This window comes from Colletotrichum gloeosporioides (assembly GCF_011800055.1).
Source record: "Colletotrichum gloeosporioides strain Lc1 chromosome Unknown consensus_71, whole genome shotgun sequence".
Classification (NCBI taxonomy): domain Eukaryota; kingdom Fungi; phylum Ascomycota; class Sordariomycetes; order Glomerellales; family Glomerellaceae; genus Colletotrichum; species Colletotrichum gloeosporioides.
In genome coordinates, this window is record NW_025544716.1 from 438679 (window position 1) to 460304 (window position 21626).

A 21626-nucleotide genomic window follows, 5' to 3' on the forward strand; every position below is an offset into this window, starting at 1 on the left:
ATCTTGAGAGTACACTCTGGGCATAATGCGAGGCGGCGAGCACTTGCAAATACGGAGTCTTTGAGCATTTGCTTTCAAACACCATGCCAATTATCTTACCACAAGGCACGAACGTGTCAATATGTGAAAATGGCGACTATACCACAGACGCGGAGGTTCTCATTGTGACTATCTCACCTTGATGATACTCATGAGATCTCAATTAATATGAGTGTGGTGGTCTTTCAAGCCTGCAAGTCTAAAGCATCTAGCTACTGTATAAAGCGGAACCATCTTCCAGATTCAAGTAGGCAAATGTGTCGATTAAAGTCAACGCTTTACCTGAAAGTAGCATCGATAACCAACGCGGAATCTCATCACACCTTTCAAGATGGCAAGTCGTTGGGCATCGACGGCAGTGATTGGTCTGTATATTGGTCGCAAATCTGGTCGAATATTCCAATGAGGCCGGAGACGAACAGGGAATATGACCATTCTTTCCCCTGCGATCTTCTTGGCAGTCAGCCATATCTTCATCTAGCGGACGTACTTCCAAGCTCGTTTCTTGTCTTTGGATATCCATGTTGATCAGGATCTTCTTCCATCTGTTGCGTCGTTTCTAGATCTGAAGGGCGTCCCAAAGGCCCTTATATGGGAACTCACCAGCCAGCTCGCAAAATCAGTGTCACATTTAGGACGCTAACCTACCTTAGGGTACTTAATATGCCCCATCTTCTATCGTAAATCAACGGCAATCTGTAAGGCAGCGGGTACCTCTTCCCCGCCAGATGCAAAAAGCTCAAAACTCGAGGTCCTGCAGTCCGTCTGGCCAGCAGTAGCATTGCTTAAACTCTAAAACCCCACGTCAATAGTAAGTGTTCTGATCCCTCGTTGTCTCCCTGTTATTCAGAATGATACGTGTCGAACAACCCGAAAAGATGTCGTGTCATAAGTATCTTGACTTTCATTGTTCGTGCTGTGCTTACCGACATGTTCTCCAAGAAGCTCAAAAAAACATTTCGCCCTCCTGGTCCGACAACACTACGATTGGGGCCGACTCTCGTCACTCCAGGCTGGACAGGTTAGTGGTCTTAAATACCCGTCTCAACGAATTTGTATCGCACGTACACGGTACGTTACGCTTCGTCGTCGCTTACCTTTCCATTTGCTACGGTTCCCAAGATGTAAACGACCGCTCGCCGTTCCTGCCCTGCCCTAGGCTCATCACGTATGGACACGAAGAGGCAACTAGCCGCTTTGAAGCTCATTATCTTGAGTCGTCTATGGGATGAAGCAAGTCTCAGTGTGGCATGGATGGCGGAAAGTAATTCCCTTGTGTAGTAGACTGGTCACTGGTGAGCATGGCAAGATTTCTAGCAAGCGGGAAAGCTCCTTGGCCCGCAAACGTCCCAAGAAATACTGACTCGGTAACGTTGGCCTGGAGGTTCGCGAGGTTGAGATGCCATGCGTGGCCCTATCGATAGTCCCCAGCCTGCAGGGCAAGTCCTACCACCAACATCTTGACCCAGGTAATATGACATCCCGAGCCAGTAAGCCACAAGGCTTGTTGATCCTGCTGACCCGACAGAGGCAGCGCGAGCACGGTACGAGGCAACAAGATACCAGTTGCAACCATGCCAGGCTGGCACCGACACGATCCGGACGTAAGAATTCTAATTCAAAAATCGGTTTGCACTTGCGTGCCGCAGGGTAGCACAGGCATGTGGTGTCTCACACACATTTCCGCCAGTAATTCCCCGTCAGCCTTGACGGGCGAGGAGTGCAAGTCCGCTCTGTCCCTGGCTCGTCGCCCCTGCCAAAGGCTGGGGGTTACAAAGAAGGTCCACAGATCGAGAAACGCCTTGACTCCCCCCAGAACCCCCACGACAGAAGCAAGACAGCTTCCATCGTTGGAATAGGTGAGGCGGGGTCCGAACGGGGCAGGGCGACATGAGGCTCTCATTGCCAAGCACCGTTTACAAGCCAAACTTGCTTATCAGATGCTGTTTAGGCATGGACATCCCAGCTGATGGCATGCCAACAGCTTCAGACTCAATGACCGTCAACACACGACTCTATGCTTTTTTGACTTTTTGCTCAGCATTTGCCCAAGCCATGGGGAATGCATGGGTTAGCGACGTTGTCTGGACTCCTAGGTGACAGAGACGCGGCACGAAGTTGGTGAACCGAGGCATGTCCGAACCGGATGGCAACAGTACCCGGAACCGATGCGGAGAGGGTCAGGATTAGCATTTCAATTTTAATTAAGCATCAAGGGAATGTGGGTTTTCGCCCATGACCATTTTGAACAGTTAGTCGGCTTATCGGCCGAAAGGATATGCGAAGTCCTTTCGTCAGGGACCTCGTAAGATCAGATCAGATCATGGGCAAGTTGAACCGAATGCTCACTTGTAAATTGCAGTCGTACTATGTAAACCCAATGTGCCGCTGAAAAGGCCATGCGCGGAACAGGCAAGGTGCAATAGGATGCCCTTGCAATCCAGCCAGGGGTGCAGACAACATTGCTTTTTTGACCATCGAGATCACTGGCGGTGAGACAGGGAGATCCGATAGTGGGCTGGGGAGGCCAGAAGCGCGGGAGGATGTCGCTTGGCGCTTCAGCGGCACCTTCGTTACCGGACATGGATGCTGAAAGGTCGCAATCCTGTGAGCGGCGCTGGGGCTTGCTGTCAACGGAGGCCCGGAAGCTGGCCCGGATCGGATGACGGGCTGGCGCCGGCCCAAGTGTGAAAGCCCAAGAGCCCGGTCAGCGGTTTTTATTCGACCTTAATGCTGCTGAAATGCTGCACTCGTGGCGGGTCTCGCAGAAAAACTAGGTGATTGGTAATAGCAGTCTGCCTAAGATGACGTCTGGCTGCACCATCAGGAGATGGACGTTGATAGAACGCGCTTTCACTGCAGCTTGCAGACCTCAAGGCGACAGCACTATGTACCTTGCATGCTGACAGGGATACTGAGAGTGCTCAGCGCCAGGGATCCGTGCCACAAGTCTTGCAGCTACAGCTACCTAGCTGGATATGCTGCTGTTGGAGAATACAGGTCCTTGATTGGCTTTGGTGATCACCGAGCTGAGGGACCGAATGCTCTAGAGACTCCCTACTGCGGTCAAACCGAGCCCCGGCGGTAGAAGCTGACCGTGACACAAGACCAATGGTTCATGACCCCCAATATGTTGGCTGACATCGCGTAGAAGCCCGTCGGGCAGTGTTGGAAAAAATTGCTGAGCCAACTGGAAGAACAGGGGCACGGTTGGTCACCGGTCACCCTAATGCGCGTCGCTGCAGCTGCGCGTCCAGGGGGAAGACGTGGGTCGGCAGTAAGAATGGAACCCTCCAACATAAATTCCGACTGGGGTATTCCGCTACTTGTTCAGCACTGCCTACCGAAGTCTAGGCAGCTGAGCGTCCGCCGTTCGTTCTTTTTCCCATTGTGATTCATCACTGGCTCATTGCCTGCGGCCTCCGGCAACCACCACAATGAATAGCAGAGCCGCGCCGTTGTGAGTCACGATGAGGCTCTGTATGTGGACCAAATTTGAAAACCGACTGTCTCGTGTAATCTCCGATGGCATTTTCTCGGGGGAATGGGCTCTTTAAGAATGCTGACGGGTAAGACGAGCCTGCTGGATGCCTGAAAACAGGCAGTAGAGCCGCCAGGAGGTGCGCGCGTCATGGATCTAAACGAGCCTCGATGGCATGGCAGTCTGGGGTTGCTTTTGGTATGCCGTATGAACCTAGGCAAGCCGGTGAATGATGCTGGTTCAGCTGTTGGACGACCCCAGAGCCAGCCACCAGGCCGTCGGAGGGCCATGAAGGATGGAGAAAGCGATATCGACATGCCTTAAAGGTCCGAGACTCCCGTCCGTTCCCACGATGGCTTTGATGTCAGGTTCGCGCTCGCACCACCACGACGGCCTAACTTCTCCAGCTACCCCACGTACTTGCGAAGAAGCTCGCCCCATTCCGCGAAGTGTCATTGCTGGTGTCAGCCAATCTGTCTTTCTTTTTGGTTTGCGACGGCTCTGGCCGGTGCATGGGAACAGACGGGGAAGCCCATCTTGACGGACCAGACAGCCATCTTAGGTAAACGGGCATCTTGGTGTATCCACCTCCACTTGCGCGTCATTACATCTGTTTGCAAGACCTGGAACCTTGATGGACACTTGATGTGCATCTGAGTCAGTACGGAAACCTCAACAGTTGATCCAAATATCTCCCATCGAGCTTGTCGCACGCAAACCAACAACGTTTCTTGTTCTGTCTTTTGATCAGCATCTCACTGTCTGTACGAGGGCAAACCACGGCGACGGCGATAGCGAACCAACCACTTGGACAAGCACCATCTGACAAGGGCATCTGCAGCGGCAATCTCAGACTGATTGCTCGGTATCATCCAGTCGGAATCGACAGGTTGGCAACGGGAGCCTCGACCCAGGCGGACACGGGACGCAGCTTGCAGCACGCATCACGGCTACCGGGGTGTGGTGAGTGTGTGTGTGTACGTGTGGGCGAAGCAACAGCGCAGTTGCAGGTCGGGTAACACGACCGTCTTCTTTCGGAATCTTGTTGTTTTCTCTCCATTGCTTGTCTGGAAAACTTTTTCTCTCTGCAGGTCTAGAAGAAGAAAGACCGTCAGCTGGGCCACTTGTCCAATCTCTGAGGCGACACGGAGCGTACCATATCTGCAGCACATCGATACGTGTCTCTACGTGGCCGTCCACGTCTGTCTCTGCACGCGGCACGGAGACCGGGGCTCTTCGCCAAACAACGCTCCCGTTAGATGTGGGAGAGGCGACATACATCATCTGAGGAATCAGAAGAGCGTGTCGCTTGAGCTCGAATTAGGTTTTGGCACGGTAGGCAGGGCGAGACGAAGAGTGACGAGAGCGTGCTTGCAGAATCTGAGGGTCGCGCAGTACAGCGGGCAACTTGCACGCCCTTCTCCCTCGCATCTCATTTCAATCCCAGCCTACCCTGATCCAAGGATACAAGGCCTCTGCTGGCGTTACACAAAGCAGAGGAATTCCCTTCAATCTGCCCAGAGTCGCTCTCCTGCATTGACCAGCGCGACCTAACGCAGGGCGAGCCGAGAGGTACGACAAGGCGAGACAGAACGGTTGGGGTTTGGAGATTTGCAGCAACACGTTTTCGGTTGCATTTTTCACGTCCAAATTTTTTTGGGAGTCCAGGGAGAAGGAACGACAGGACTACGAGTTTCGCGCCTTCCCGTCCGCCTCAACACTGTTCCTGCTTCTTTGGTAGCTACCTCCTACATTGCCTTCCTTCGGTTACCAACCTACCTCGTACCTTCCTAGCTGGAAATCACGGACACGGACACAGCCTCGACTTGCCCCAATTGGATCCTCCCTCCCGCCGTGGCTCCTCCCATATAGGTGCCATCTGACCGGAGTGACCTCCGTACCTTTCTTCCGTACCTTCCCTGAGGCAGGTATTAGATTGATCTCGCAATTGCCTTTGGCAGGAGCTGATCGATCCCCTGCATCGGCCGCCTTCTCCTGAGACCTGCTGCCCTCAGCCATTCTTTGCTGTCCAGGATACTGGGGTCACTTACTGGCTCACGTTCCCTCCGCTCGGGCATCGGTCCTGCGCTGGCTTGACGCTCAACACAAGCTCTCTCTTTGTCAATTCCTGTGTCCTTTCGTCATTGGATCCGGCGGCCGCTCCCGTTTGGCACCTGAACCTAAGTTCTCAGCAAGGTGCTTGGCTGGCTGTACTTTACTTGAAGCGTCTATCTGGCCAGGGTTATCGTGGCATCAAATCCCGTACCTTGCAGGTGTGGCATCGCTCCCTTCCTTCATACGCCTTTCTAGAGGTAAAAGGAATCAAAGGTAAGTTCGCCGTGCTCCAAGCCGTCTTCGCGTCACTTCCCAGTCGCCCTCTCTGCAACATCTTTACCGGAAGGAATACACGAAACTGACTTCTGCCCGCTCAGGTCCGTTCGACGGCCATCTCATCCAAGCTCTCGGTTGGCGCTTGCTTGCCTTTTCTCCAACAGACTTCCGGGGAAGGAAACGAAACATCGACCAGACGCCTGGCAAGCACATTCCCGTCTTCCCCGTCCTGCGTCTTCCTTGCTTCCGCCGGCGCTCGACATCGGACTACCTTGTCTGCCTCGTGCGTCCTGTCCAAGCTCCAACTTCAACTCCATCTTCCATCTTCCTCTGAGCCGTTGCTCGTCTCTACCATCGTCCACTTTTCTTCAATCTCGTCCGTCTCCATCGTTTTTAGTTGCGTCTTTTTCCTTCTTCGGCTTGCTTCTACCGAACTCCACCACCTAATCCGCCGCAATGGCGTCCCTCGAAGAGCTTCTTGAAAGCCTTCACTACCTCTATCCGGCCGCGGCCTTCACGTACTTCGTAATTGCTTCTGCCGTTGCCGTCTGCACCCTTCAGACACTGAAGGCTTCCACCAACCCCGGAAAGGAAAATATCCCTCGCTCGTGGATCGTCAACCTGTTCGTGGCCTTCGTCCTGACCTACGTCGCTCAGCTGTCCATTATCGGCATCCAATCCATCATCCGTCAAGAATGGATTGGTCAGGAGCACGAGGTCATTGGTCTCTTGTCTTGCGTTCTGGTCTTTGGCACCCAACTTGCTTTTCTCTCGGACACTGAGCACCCCGTATGGACTCCTTACTGGGGCTCTTGGATCATCTCCATCGTGTTGGAGCCTTTCATTGCGGTCCCAGACCTCATCCTCCGACACTCCATCACCTTTGAGTACTGCCGTATTGGCCACCTTGTCTTCTCTGGCTTACGGTACTACCTCCTTCTGACCATATTCTCGATTTACGTTGTTCAGCGAATCCGGGCTAGCCAGGAAGATGCCACCGATGAGGAAAGACAATCTCTTCTGGCTCAAGATGATCCCAAGTCACGTCTGAACAGTTCTGGTAGCGGTAGCCAGAGCTCGGGTTCCGGCTATGGATCAACCAGCCAGCCTGAGTCGTACTGGGAGGAGCGCCAGCGGAAGGCCCAAGAAGAGATGGAGAAGCGGCTGCAGGAGGAGGGTAACTGGCTCACCTATATCAAAGGCTTCACGGTAAGTTGGCTTCCGTCCAAGAGGCGTTTGTCGCATTTTTGCATTGGGGTGACCTTTTTGCTGATTCGTACGTCCAGATTCTCTTTCCTTATTTCTGGCCCGTCGGTCAAAAAGCTCTACAGTTCCGCCTCGTTCTTGTTGGCCTCTGCCTCCTTGCCGGAAATGCTCTGAATCTGCTCATCCCCCGGCAGTTCGGTATTATTGTCGATGAGCTCAAAGACAGAGACTTCAGCAGTGCCTGGATTGGTGTGGGCATCTACGGTCTGCTGAGAATCGCCGCCTCTGACGCCGGTATTGAGTTCTTGCGAGAGTGGCTTTATCTCCCCCTCGAGGTATACGCTGATGGAGCCTTGAGCACCGCTGCGTATCGCCACATCCTCAACCTCTCGGCCGACTTCCACGACTCCAAGAGTACCTCTGATATCAGCTTGGCCATGTACGGAGGGTCCAGCATCTCCGACTTGCTCGAGTCCATATGCTTTCAGGCTCTTCCCATGCTCATCGACTTGGTCGTTGCTGTGGTCTACCTCTCCATCACCCTTGGACCGTACGAGGGCTTCATCACTATTACGACAAGCACTCTGTTCCTGTTCATTGCGACCAAGATGATAGCAGTCATGAAGGAGCGCCGACGAGCCCACGTGAATGCACAGTACGCCGAGCATTACGTACGCCAGACTGGAATCACGGGATGGCACACCGTCGCTTCCTTCAACCAGACCACGTACGAGGATGTTCGCTACTCCAACGCCATCCATACCCGCATCAACTGGACAAAGCGTGTCCGTCTGGGTTGGTTCACCGCGCAAGCTTTCCAATCTCTTGTCCTCCTGTGCGGTTTACTGGCTGGCTCGGTTCTGGCTGTGTACAGAATCAAGAACTCCAAGGCCACGCCTGGTGATCTGACTATGTTGCTGATGTACTGGGCCCAATTGACCTCGCCACTCCGCTTCATGGCGAGCCTTGGTAAGAAGATAGGAAGCGACCTTATCGACGCCGAGCGCTTGCTGGACATCATGAAGAAGCAGCCCACCATTGTCAACAAGAAGGGCGCACGTCCGCTGAAGCTTGTCGGTGGCAATGTTGATTTCAAAGATGTCAGTTTCAGCTACGACAAAAAGAAGAAGATCATCAACGGCATCAGCCTCTCTGTTCCCGGTGGCCAAACTGTGGCTTTCGTCGGCGCTACTGGTGCCGGCAAGTCCACCATGTTGAAGCTGCTCAATCGCTTCTACGACTCGACCGAAGGAACCATTCTCATCGATGGACAGAATGTCCGTGATGTGGATCTCCACAGCCTCCGTGACCGAATTGGCCTGGTCCCTCAGAACCCCATCCTGTTCGACGACACGATTATGAACAACATTCGGTACGCCAGAATCACGGCTTCGGACGATGAAGTTTTCGACGCTTGCAGGGCAGCTTGCATTCATGATAAGATCGTGACCTTCACCGATGGCTACAACACGCGGGTTGGTGAGCGTGGAATGTGAGTAACTTGGAACCTGCGGATGGAATCGAAGCTGACTTTTGGCAGTAAACTTTCCGGCGGCGAACTCCAGCGTGTTGCTATCGCTCGTGCCATCCTCAAGCAGCCCGAGATCGTTCTCCTCGACGAGGCCACCAGCTCCGTGGACACCGACACTGAGCAGAAGATTCAGCACTCTTTTATGCAGCTTTGCAAGGGTCGAACGACGTTCATCGTTGCGTAAGTTCAGCTTGCCTCGACCCCCACCCTGCCCCATTTGCTAACCAAATATGCATCAGCCACCGCCTGTCCACGATCATGAATGCTGACCGCATTGTGGTCATTGAAGATGGCGAGGTTGTTGAGCAGGGCAACCACGCTGACTTGGTCGTTGCCAAAGGCAGATATGCCGATCTGTGGTCCAAGCAGACGTTTTTGAAACCCAAGGACGACGACCCGACCGACGGAAAGCAGACTGACGCCACTGGTGGCGAGACGTCCGAGTCGGTCAACACACAGAAAGCCAACGGCAAGAAGCCGAAGGATGATTCCGCCCACGATGAGAACGGAAAGGGGGCCAATGACGCCAACAACGGAAGCGAGGGCAAGCCCAATGGTCACAAGAAAGAGGTAGAGTCAGTCGAAGATTCATCTTTGACAGATTCTAACCATTGATTGTGCCTAGGGATCCAAGCTGAACCCTGTTGCTGCGGAGTTTACCCCCAAGACTGCGGCTCTCGTCCACGCAGCCTCCAGAGTTCTCTTCACGACTCCCACTGCCTCGCCGACCCGTAGACGCGTCAAGAACTGGGCCAGCTCCCCGTCATCTGACGGCGACTTTCCCTCGGAAACCCCGGTAAAAGGTCTTGTAGGAGACAACGGAGACGACTCCGACGGCGGGAGCGCAGACACCGTGATCAAAATGAACGTTCAGCTTAGAACTCCGCACCCGACCAGCCGTCGCTTTAACTCGAAGAGCGAATCCACTGGACAGCCGGCAGACGATGACGGATCCCGGGACGATGGCGAAACCGACACCTCCAGTCCCGTAAGTGCTCTGGAAGGGTGCGTTATGTTCTTCGCTGACTGGTTTGCAGGAGATACGACGAGTGTCTGCTCCGGCGTTGCCTATGAAGGTTACCACCCCGGCAGCCAGGGAGATCACTACTCCCGTGACCGTCGTCGTCAAAAAGATGTCGCCGACCAACAGGGGCCATGAGCAATCCTCTGAGAACTTCAATGTCCCTCACCAACCAACCTCGATTTCTCCTACCAAGTCCGAGTCGGTACCCTCTGGAAAAGAGAACACTCGTCCTACCGCGCCTGCGCTGTCTTCCGACCATCCACCTCATCAATCGAACCAATTTCGGGGCGGTCGAGGACGGTCTCACCGTGGAAGAGGTGGTCGGTGGCGAGGTCGTCAGAACCATAACAAAACACCCGGAACACCCGTTCGCTCTGGCAACCAGGCCTAGGCCGGCAACCGGCACACTTGACCTACATTTCCTACAACATTTCTCTTCTTCACACATTGAATGATTCATTGCACCATTCTTGGCCTTGGGTCCTTGTACCACCAACACCAAATTAGTCTGCCGCCTTGCCCCTTTGACAGCCGCGTGGGCTACATGGTATTATCTAGACGGAGGGGTCTGCGCAAGCCGGCATGTTAGAAGATCAAGGGTGGGTTTCCTATGTCAGTATGAAGAGACGGTCAGTTATTTTACCGTAAGGACACAAAAAATTGGCGCTGAAAGGTTTTTAAAACTCGTGGCGGACAAAAGTAGAGATTAAAAAGACGTTTTCTTAGATTAGATTGGGATGTACAAGTATTGGCGGGCGGCAAACTGATCAGAAAAGCCTCAATCGAAAAGACTGTTGTATTGCTGAAATGCGCGCACAATTTCCACACATCGCGATTGATTGGTGGCAGGCCGTGAATGGTCCTCTATTCATGCATCGGTATCTCATATATATCTCGACGTAAGGTGGTTCTAGGTGAGCCTCAACTTGAAGCTCTTTGTCGTCGCAACCAAACGACACTCCTCTTCCAACGAGGGATTAAAACTAGACAGAATCCTCAAGCCTAGTTGCCGCGGCCCGCACCAGCACCAGCACCAGCACCACCGGCACCGGCACCGGCACCAGCGCCAGCACCTGCACCCGCACCCGCACCGCCGCCGCCTCCCATCATGTTACGGGCCCTGTATATGTTAGTATGCGACCACAAGCTCGTCCAGGTAAGAAAAACTCACATCTCAGCAATGCTCGGGTCGGACATGAGGCTGTTGAGGTCAGGCATGCCTCCACCGCCACCGAAGCGGTCCGCCATCTCTCTGAGACGCGGGTTGCCCATAAGGTTGCCCATCAACTCCGGGTTGCTCATCAGATTCTGTGCCATGCTGGCGAACATAGGGTTGTTCATGATCTGGCTGAAATCGGGCATGCCGCCGCCGCCGGCACCACCACCTCCGCCGAGCATGCTCGCGAGGCTGCTCAGGTCGGGCATGCCTCCGGAGCCAGCTCCGCCGGCGCCGGGAGACGAGCGGGGCAGGTCGACCTCCTCCTGTTCCATCTCCTCGACGCGACGCTTGGCGGTCTCGAAGCCCTTCTTCATCGCCTCGGAGCCGCCGGAGCCCTCGTATTCGATGCCCTTGCCGTAGGCCTCCATGGCGCCCTTCGCGTCGCCGAGGGCGAAGCGGGCGAGGCCGAGGCGGGACCAGGCCTTGGTGTAGGTGGGGTCGATGGCGACGGCGGCCTCGGCGTCGGACTTGGCGGAGGTGTGGTCCTTCGCGGCGGAGTGGGCGGCGGCGCGGTTGGAGAGGAAGACGGCGTTGGTCGGGTGCAGGGCGAGGGCCTGGGTGTAGAGGGAGATGGCGGCGGGGTAGTCTTTCGTGGCCATGGCGGCGTTGCCCTTGGACTTGAGGGCCTCGGCGTCCTTCTTCTCGGCGTCGGTGGGGACCTTGGGGGTGGTGCCGCCTGCGGCAGCTGCGGCGGCGGCAGCTCCAGCGGCAGCGCCTTCGGCAGCGGCGGGGGCGTTCTGCTCCTTGGCCTTCTTGAGGGACTCATAGACGGCGTAGATCTGGAAGAGGTTCTGGGTGCCGACGGCGTCGGCGAGCTGCTTGGGGTCGGAGGGGTCGACCTTGAAGGAGTCTGCGATGCATTGGATGGCGACGTCGACGGAGTCCTTGTCGTCGGCGGGGAGGGTGCCGTCGGATACGGAGGAGGAGAGGAATTCGCAGATCGCGACGGCGAGGCGCTGCTTTGTGGTTGAGGCCTGTGGAGGGGGAGGAGGGGTCAGTTGGGTTTTTCTGCGGTGGTTGCGAAGAAACGGGGCAGGGCGTTACTTACCATCTTGATGGACCTGTTAGATATACCGAAAAGAAAAAGAGGTCTGTCGAAAGGGGTATCAAAGGGGAGGAGGGTAGATGGTGACGGTGTCTAGATGTGAAGAGAAAGGGGACTGTGGTTTTTCGCGAGGAGGCTCCTCGGTGAGGGGCTGCTTTGGCCTGCGGCTGCACCAGTGTGGACTGCTTGGTACCGCTTGGGTTGGCTTTGGGCTTGTGACGGCGCTGTATGGCTGGAAGGTTCCAGTTGGTGCCAGTGCGAGTTGGGTGATGTGGGGTTTTTGGGGGGAAACCTGGGCTGGAGTGAAAGGCGGTTGGGTTACCCCGCTGATTCGGTACGACGGTTGGGCATGAGACTATGAGATTGTGAGGTAGGACCAGGACTTTTCGTGAATGATTTCAAGTTTCCGATTGTGGGTTTGGTTCACAGGATTGCCTGTGACCCTAAGTTGGAAGGCATTCTTGCAGAGACATCAGGGGCAGTCTTCTGCTGTCGTCCGCAGTGAAGCAGCCTAGGTAAAAGCAACAGTCCAGGGGCATGTCCCAACTCTGGCCAGTCTTGGTTGCGTATTATTGCGGAAGCCAGCAGCCAAAGTCAATCAGCAATGAAATATCCACAAGCCGATGTTACTCTGCCAGAAACCATCAAAGCAAGTTACCGTAGATGGAAATCAGCTGAGAGCTCAAAGTCATGTGTGGCTGATATCGAACGCTAGCACAGCCACAGATCGACTGACAGCCACGTGGACCCCACCCTCCACTTCCACCTCGGTCGCTGACTGCGAACCTCCACGTCCCATCCCGCCAAGCTGATGTCACACTGGCTCGAGCTCTCAGCAAGCAATCAGGCTGGCCAGAACCAACATTTCAACACCACCACCACCACCGCTGGCTGCGGCTGATTCGCGATCCGAACACTCTCGGTGCTAACATCAAATCGAACATAACATGCGCTAGAATACTCAACCGACAAACCCCTTGAGCACCCAGCGACACCCGCAACCCGGCCATTTCCAGGCTCGCGCGCACACGACACCTTCTCAAACCCCGATCCCGACGAGCCGAGGGACGTCCGCAAGCCCACCACCCCCACGAACCATGGCCGACGGCGCTCCTCGGCCTCAGCCGCCTCAAGATGGCCTGCGCCGCTGCTTCATCTGCCTCAGCGACGAGAACGAGGCCGGCGCCTCGCAGTCCGCCTGGGTGCACCCGTGTCCTTGCACCCTCGAGGGCCACCAGGACTGCATGATCGAATGGGTGACGGACCTCGAGCGCGAAAACAAGGAGATCCGATGTCCCGTCTGCAAGGCCCTCATCAACATTGACGAGCCGTGGGACCCGGCCCTGGCGCTGAGCAACCAGATCTACAAGACCTTCAGCAAGATCTCCCCGGGCCTGATCCTCGGGGGCATCGGCGCCGGGACATGGGTCGGCCTCGCCATGTACGGTAACATCGCAGTGCGCGTCTTCGCCGGGCCCGAGGCTACGTACAGATTCTTCTTCAACGAGAGGAACCCGCGGGGTGTGCCGACGGTCAACTGGATCCACGTCGCCGCGCTGCCGACCATTGCGCCGGCCCTGATCATTGGACAGTCGTTCCCCGTGCTGGGCAACGTCTTCATGATGCCCGCAGCGGCGCTCGTAAGAACCTATATGCCTACGTTTGCATCCTGATGGCTAGCTAACGAATATTTCCCACAGTATGGCGTCTTCCACATGGCGCGCGATGACAACTTCTTCTCGTGGCCGCCGTCCCCCCAACTTGCCGCCGCGGCGTTTCCGTACATAAGGGCAGCGTACAATAACATTTACCACGAGTTTGTGTGCCAGTATGAGCGGCGGTGGGAGCGCAGACTGGCCGGCCTGCCGGAGCCGCCGCCGCCGCCGCAGCAGGCCAACCGACAAGAGCGCAGAGAGCAGCGCCGCGCTCGCGGGCAGGGCGGAGACGGGCAGCGGAACATTGGCATCGTCGGGGGGTTGCTCGATGCGGCGATAGACATGCTGGATATCCCCGATGTTGCCGTCGACGTAGAGGTGGAGGAAGCAGAGATGGAGGACGGAGACGGCATGGCGCATCTTGAGATCATTGTGGAGGAGATGGAAGATGCGGCCGCGGAGGAGGAGAGGGCAAACGCGGTGAACGCTGCCGCTGAGGCTGCTGCTGGCGTGGAGGGACAGCCGCAGGAGAACAACCAGCCCGCAGCGCCTGCTCAACAGCCTGCGCAAGCGGCGCCCGCGGCCCGCCAGCGTCCCCTTCAGACGAGCCTGCGCGACGTCACGAACGCTCTCGCGAGCACGCTTCTACTTCCCATGATCTCTGCCGGCGTCGGCGAGCTCCTGCGTCTCGCGCTGCCGAAGCACCTCACCGCTCCGCCGAACGGGTTCGGTCGGTTCCGGGTGCGGACGGGTCTGCTCCAGGACCAATGGGGCCGCAACCTGGTGGGCGGGTGCATGTACATCGTGCTCCGCGACGCGTTCCGATTATATACCAAGTACCGTATGGCGCAGAACAAGCCCCTCCGGAAGGTGAGGAACGTGGACCGGCGTAGGGGCAACGCGTCTTCCTGAGCATGGAGTTGAAGACGACGGCGTACAGACAGAACAGCAGTGTCATACACAAGAGGGACATATACACAGTTGCATATCACGGCGTTGGCGGAGGATTCTCGGGGGGAATACCTTTTTTCTTGTTTCCCTGTTGTATGAGTAGACTTGGGGCATGGCGGGTGCGATGGGAAGTTTCAGAAAATATAATTAAGACTCTGTGAGGAGCCTTTGAATGCAGTGCTTGCTGCATACTTTCTGGCCGTTGATAACGGCATCGCCTGTCCGCAACGGCGTTGGGAGTGTCAAATGAGGCAACCTTGTTCATCGGACAAGTGAGTCAAAGCTCAGTCGATGGATCGATGGGATGCGACTTCCAGATGGTATATGGCGAAATCCCCGAGAAAGCTGTTGAAGGGGATCGAACAGCGTCAAAGCGGATCTTGAGTAATTTGATGCTATTGGCCTTTCGCAGACCCAGCTGCCGCAGCCTGAGTGTCCAAAGAGAAACAAGCCGTTGGAAACCTCAACGGCTGCCAAGGACCTACACTTGTCCTGAACTAATCTTGGAAATCCCGAACGCTAGGGGGAAAACAAGCCGTCGGGCCAGTTCCTTTCAATCCTGTTTGCGGCTCGGCCAGTCCTCCCCAAAAAGGGTTCTAGAACCGCCGCGTCCGTCGTCGCGGCCGTGCGGAATACACGAATTGATTAGTCCTACAAAAAGTTGTGGAGATGAAAATGGAGGACGACCGCGATGGATTGAAGATCGAAATAACGGTCCTTGCGGCCCTATCCCCGATTTTTGTCCAACTTTTTTCTGATTAGCACATGCACAAACCGCACGCTGGTGGCGTATGCAAGGAACAGGAATTAAACAACGTGATCAACAAGTTGTTCGGGGTGTCAATCCGTACATCACCCGCGATTTGACTTTGGGAGGTCGCAAGGAAGCGGCGAATTAACGTCGTCATCTGGTTTCCCAGCCCTGAGCCCCTGGCAGGCACGTCCGCCAAGAGCTGGGCGGCGGTTGGCTGGGCTGGGTTGGCCTGGGCTGGCGGGTTACCCCCAGGGCCCAGAGATCTGCTGCCGAGGCCGCGCAGCGCTAAGGAAATGCCCGCGGGCGGCCGGCGGGATGGTACGGTAGAGGCCGCCTTAGGAGGATAAAAAAAAGGGGGGGGACACACTGAGGGATCGCGGCGGGCGGACGGGGGCACGGGGGGATAGGCACGGGCGGGATGGGCGCTCGGGATCCGATCTGAGGTGACGCTGCAGATGTCACTTCACTTGGCGGATCGCATTCCTTCTCTTTCGCAATGCAGGTCCAGGAATTTACCGCCCGGACTGTGGGAACATGATACATCGCCTTTCGTGGGTTTCTTGGTTCTTGGGTTCGGTTCGTGTTCCCTCCCGCAGTTGTGGAAACATCGCTTGTGAATGGAGGCGGAGGGATGGAGGGAAGGGAGGCCCCCCCGGTGGTTTTAGAGTTGGCGAAACCTGGCACGGTTGCGATGGATGGCTGTGTTGCAGCTTTTTTGCTTGGTCGATGATGTAAAAAGAAGGGGACAAGAGTGGCAGCGAAGAGGCAGATGGTGGGAACAATGGTGAGCTTAAAGCATGTTTCGTCTGAACTGCACAGCCTGGAGGTGGTATTGCCTCCCTCAGTTGGCCTCTTTTTTTCGCGGCGCCTCTCTTCTCTGCTGTCTCGAGAGTCTACGTGTATGTACTGAGTATTATGGTAGGTACATCACCAAAGCTGGGATCATGGGTGGTTGTCGTGAAGCAACAGCCCAGTATCGACAGCGACAGCTGGATGGATAGGTTTTGGTTCAGACTGCTCATCAGTCAGCCATCCCAGCCCTCCTGGGGGATGGAGGGTCCAAGCCACCCTAATTGGCAGTGCTCCAGCCACTCGAGTTTGAGAAGGTGCGTCCAACGGTTGGCCAGTCCGTCTCACCATCCTCTAGCCCCATCGGACGACACCATCATGCTCACGTCTGATTGGGTGCTTTGCTGTTCTGGGCGCTGCACACCAACACTCTAAGACACTGTTCACATGAAGGCTCCTCTATTGGATGAAAACATGTCTTTTGCCTAAGTATAGCAAACGGGCCCAACTCTCTGCGGATTGGTGGGCAGAGGAGAGAAAACACGAGACAAGCGCGGCCAAACGGCAGCTAGGCAACTTGGAGGTCTTCCATTGAGGGTCTTGACTACAAAGTAATGAGACTGGTGGACGGCCTCCCGGCACATCGGATGGTGGGCGCAAATGTACAGCCACCCCGGGCTACGCGGCCCCTGTAATAACCCAGGGTGCAGTCAGTCGCTGCCCAGCTGCTCCATCATCCTTCCTCAGCTAGCAACCGCCTGGCCCTGCTCCTGGCTCCTGCTTCTTGCCATGGCAGGTGCTCCACCCAATGCCTTCGGGAGGCGCGAATGGCAGTTGGGTGCCGTGGTGGTGCCGGGTCTTTCTCAAACGTACGTCAGCCTCCTTGAAATCGCCTGGTTGGTTGGCGACTGCGGCAACACCCCTGGCCTATCCACCCCGCCAGCCCCTGGTACATGCTCAAACAAGCCTGGGTTAATCCCATGAGAAGACCAGTGTCGCTTTTTTTACACCCTCCACCACATTACAGACAGGCAGAGGCAGGTACGGAGACGTGCGCCTGCCTGCCTCGCCTTCAGCTGTGCCTGCTCACGAGTGTCTGTCTGCCCTTCTTTAATGGAGACCATGACCCGCTTCACCCGTGACATAAGGGGGCGGGTATTGTTTTGATTCTTTCCAATCCATGGTAATACCACTCACTCCTGAACTGAAGCCATAGTCTCTCGTTTCTTCTGCTTCTACTACCTACTTCTCTTTCCTCTTTCCCTTCCTTGAAGTCCATTTCCCTCAAACTTTCGTTCATATCCACCCCCCATATCTTCTCTCTCGCCCGTTTTTGATTGATTGTTAGAGGGTTGTTCCTCGCCGGTTGAGATTAGAAACGACAACACAAACACACGCACATACACATACCACACGCCAGCAATACATCGCAAAGATGGCCATGTCCTTCGTTCGCCAGGCGTCCCTCGTGGCCCTGCTGGCTTCTTCCACCTTCGCTCAGACATTCACCGACTGCGACCCTACCAAGAGTAAGTTTTACCCTCCCGAGATCCCATCATCCAAGTCCGCGATGTCAAGAACCGCAATGTCCCTTTCACGATAAACTTCCCGCCTCGCATGTTCCGCTCAGACTAACACCCTCCCGCAGAGACCTGCCCCGCCAACCCCGGCCTCGACAAGTCCACCTACACGGTCGACTTCACCAAGGGCGCCGACACCTCCGCCTGGACCACCGCCGCCGGCAACATCACCTACGGCTCCAATGGCGCCGAGTTCACCCTCAACAAGAAGGGCGACGCCCCCACCATCGAGACCTCGTGGTACTTCTTCTTCGGCCGCGCCGAGGTGCTCATGAAGGCCGCCCCCGGCACCGGCATCGTCTCCTCCGTCGTCATCGAGTCCGACGACCTCGACGAGGTCGACTGGGAGTGGCTCGGCGGCAAGAACACCGAGGTCCAGACAAACTACTTCGGCAAGGGCAACACCACCTCCTACGACCGCGGCGCCTTCCACACCGTCGCCGACTCCCAGGGCACCTCCACCAACTACACCATCGACTGGACCAAGGAGGCCGTCAAGTGGTACATCGACGGCGCCCTCGTCCGCACCCTCAACTACGCCGACGCCCTCGGCGGCCAGAACTTCCCCCAGACCCCCGCCCGTCTGCGCCTCGGCATCTGGGCCGGCGGCGACCCGGACAACAGCGCCGGCACCATCACCTGGGCCGGCGGCGAGACCGACTACACCAAGGCCCCCTACACCATGACCGTCCAGTCCGTCTCCATCACCAACGCCAACCCCGCCGGCAGCTACACCTACGGCGATAAGAGCGGCAGCTACGACAGCATCGTCCTCGGCGCCGCCTCCGCCGCCGGCGACAGCACCAACTCGGGCCAGAACGACACCTCCTCAGGTAACAACTCTTCTTCTTCTCCCTCCTCTGCCTCCGGCTCCGTCTCCGTGACGGCCTCCTCTGGACTCCCCGCCGCCTCCGCTTCGTCCGGCCCGCTGAAGAATGGAACCACCACAGGAGGAACGACGATGCAGCCCACCGTCGCGCCCACGGCGACACAGTCCGGCGCTGCGGCGAGCGCGAGCGCCACGGGCGCGGCCAACGTCCAGGCCGTCGCTGGCAGCGCGCTGTTTGGCGGTGTCCTTGTTGCGCTTGCTGGTCTGTTTTAGAGGAGACAAGATGCGATCGAGAATTGTGTGTGTATTAGATTCTACATTTTTATGGGTTCTATGGGTTACCTGTGTCCACGACGAAAACTACCTGACTTTTGTATAATATGGGACGGGAAAAAGGGTCCTGTTATTTTGAAATCATATACCAATTTGTTTTAAAACAAAGCACCATTTCAAAAACATTGTGTCAAAAACATGAAATGCCCCAGTGAACATGCCGCGACCTCCGTGACTCTCGGTAGGTGTCTACATCAGCGATAAAGAGCACATAATAATGGTTTCTCTGGGGGACATGCGCTGGGGTGATTTATGCCCACGCGTCTTGCATTCATCGAAAGAAGGAGTCCACAAACACAACCAAACCCACCAGCAACGGACATGAAGTTGGTTTAGTCCAGATTTGATTGTGTTACCTGCCGCTCCAGAGCCTCAATCAGGTCATCATTCCCCTCACCTGCATGTAGATGATATGAGTGGACGTTGGGCCGCGTAACACTGCGTCGTAACACGAACCCGACTATCGATCCGACTAAACCACATGAGGCCATCTCCACCAGCCAGCAAGCCAGTTTGACGCGCTTTGCTGCCTGATCTGTTTGCGGCTTCTGCTATCAGGCAACTTACATATAGCTTCCCAGGTTTCACGGGAATAAAGGTAGTTTTGGTGCGATTTCCACGGGTGTATGTCTTTGATATAACAGCGACTAAACGCACCCTTCCGGTCTGGAATCAAGAGCTCGTGCTTGGCGAGCACAGGATGGAAACAAGGCCTTCCGGCTACGAGAGCATAAAATAGAGCCTTGCGTGAGGGCCATCCAGATGCTCTGAGACGAGACGTACAAAGAGATATTAAACAGAAATGCTGTTGGCCCCGCGGCTCGGCCTATTGGAATCTCCGTCTAGGCTGAGACGGTCCCTTCCGGAACTAAGTATGTGAGATGCGGCTGCCGAATATTTCACAGTATTGGTGTTGCGGTCCCAAAGACCCCACGACGAAAGTCCCTCTCGAGGATGACAGAAACACCCCCCAGCCCAACACGCCTACAGATGGAACTCAAGTGGCGGCGCGTCCTCGGAATGTCGCACGGTTTTCCGTGAACATACATATCGACGGTGGAAGCCGGGAGTAGCCTCAAATGCGGCACGTCTCTGGCGCGATGACTGGTGTCGTTCTCAGGAATGCTGCCGGTATATCATAGCCACGCCAATGGGTGCTCACCTCTAGCTCCCCGGGCAAAGTGCTACCTACGTTTACCATCGTCCTTGTATCTATCCCTAGTATCATGTTTATTGTCCATGTCGCCTTAGCCGTTCCTTCGGCAATCAGAAGTCTCCGCCTGCATAGCGATATCTCTCCTCTGTACAGCCACACGTCCGTTAAATGCAGGGTAGATTGGGAATATTATGTCTACCCGCAAGTTTACAATAGCGTGTGTGCTCCCCAGAACGCCTTGCTGCAACTTGATTTGCGTCATGCGATCGCTTTTACGTTGGTTCTTGGCTTATTGGCTCGGCGGCGTGGGGGATTATCATGTTAGGACCGTCATAGCCTCGTGACTTTGGTCCACCCTTTCCATTTCACCCAAGTGCCTCGTTAGTTCTACCATGTGTCTGCCTTCGTCCGAATCATCATCAAGAGCTTTGAATCGCTATATATCTGACTAAAGTCAGCTCCGTCGATCTTACATCCACACAACCATATCTCCCCCTGGGCTTTGGGGTGTCGCGGGCATACTCAGTCCTCATAACAACTTGGGGAATCGAGCCGCTTGATGTTGAGTTCAAACGGTAGGCAAAATTGACCGTTAAGTCTAGTAAATCGGCTCCGGAGAATTCTCAATGAGGGCAGGTTCCGCCATAGTGACGGTTAACATCAACAGAGTTGTTCTGCCCAAGTAGCAAGTCCTAGAATCAACGTCCCTACTGACACCATCTCGAAAGCCAGCCCAGAATACGTATCAAGCGTGTCTCGGGGTTACGAGTGTTAAGCTTCGTCTGTCTATTCCATGTGTAGATGACAGTAGGTACCGGATGACCGACTCTCGCGAACCAACCAAATGACCACATCACAGAGTATACCGCGCACACCGCTCCTCAACTTCCGGAAAGCCTCAGATGCCTACGTCAAGAGCGTGACCACGCCCCCTCCAAGTAACATCACAAGGCAAGCATAGGCGATTATATCTAGCCGGCGCCGGCAGATCAAGTGCGATCCTCAACTGCGCCCGCTGATAAGGATAATGAACCACCCAATCGCGAGCACCTCGGACTCTTCGTAACCCGGGTGGAATTGCTTTCCGTGCGCCAGATAGGAAAACACTCGGCAAGATGTTCTCACGTGGACAATATCGTTCAACGCCAAAGGAGATGCTACGTGGTAGCCACGGGTAGCAATTCTGCAAAGTCAGCTCTAAGCCCTGAGAGACCCCGCCGGAGCGTCTTGATCGGCGCCACTTGTCGGATGACGCACACCTGCATGCTGCACGGCGCCGCGAACGGTGCTCTTTTTTCCTTCGACGGGTTCGAACTGCATATCTAGACCGCAGCCGATCATGTACGGGGCGCTGCAGAGGTTGGCTGGCGTTCATCCCAGAGACGTTGCACATGACCAGACTCGTAGCAGCCACCAACCGTACCGTACGAGAGACACGGGCCAACTGTCCGAGGGCGCGCTGCCCAACTTTCGCTATCGGGCCTGTCTTCCCGAGAGCGTGCGAGATGATCCGAACTCGAAGCTTTGTTTTGTTTTCTATTGTTCGTGCCGCCTTAGCCAGAGTTTCCTCCTCTCCCCTCGTGATGGCAGGTTTTACGTTGGGGACCAAACTGCCATATGTATGTCATTTTGACGGCTTGTGAAACGTTTATCTGATATTGGCCCAATGGCGATCGGATCTCGCAGCCGCAAGGTTCGCCGTG

General features: G+C 55.7%; 4 protein-coding genes across 4 annotated transcripts; 3 read left to right on the forward strand and 1 right to left on the reverse strand.

Moving 5' to 3' along the window:
* Positions 1–6307: 6307 nt before the first annotated feature.
* On the forward strand, positions 6308–10003 carry GCG54_00010302 (Heavy metal tolerance protein; the record flags this gene model as incomplete). The annotated part of the gene is made up of 6 exons (XM_045410228.1): positions 6308–7060; positions 7138–8549; positions 8598–8768; positions 8828–9158; positions 9214–9576; positions 9626–10003. 6 exons carry the CDS (start codon positions 6308–6310, stop codon positions 10001–10003), a joined length of 3408 nt encoding a protein of 1135 aa, XP_045260183.1.
* A 611-nt stretch (positions 10004–10614) lies between these two features.
* On the reverse strand, positions 10615–12227 carry GCG54_00010303 (Small glutamine-rich tetratricopeptide repeat-containing protein 2; the record flags this gene model as incomplete). Its single annotated transcript, XM_045410229.1, has 4 exons — positions 10615–10732; positions 10784–11805; positions 11880–11892; positions 12199–12227. 4 exons carry the CDS (start codon positions 12225–12227, stop codon positions 10615–10617), a joined length of 1182 nt encoding a protein of 393 aa, XP_045260184.1.
* A 746-nt stretch (positions 12228–12973) lies between these two features.
* On the forward strand, positions 12974–14443 carry GCG54_00010304 (uncharacterized protein; the record flags this gene model as incomplete). Its single annotated transcript, XM_045410230.1, has 2 exons — positions 12974–13516; positions 13577–14443. The coding sequence occupies 2 exons, from the start codon at positions 12974–12976 to the stop codon at positions 14441–14443; spliced, it is 1410 nt and encodes a 469-aa protein (XP_045260185.1).
* Positions 14444–17460: 3017 nt separating this feature from the next.
* GCG54_00010305 (putative glycosidase crf1) lies at positions 17461–18707 on the forward strand (the record flags this gene model as incomplete). The annotated part of the gene is made up of 2 exons (XM_045410231.1): positions 17461–17554; positions 17674–18707. The coding sequence occupies 2 exons, from the start codon at positions 17461–17463 to the stop codon at positions 18705–18707; spliced, it is 1128 nt and encodes a 375-aa protein (XP_045260186.1).
* Between the last annotated feature and the right edge of the window lie 2919 nt (positions 18708–21626).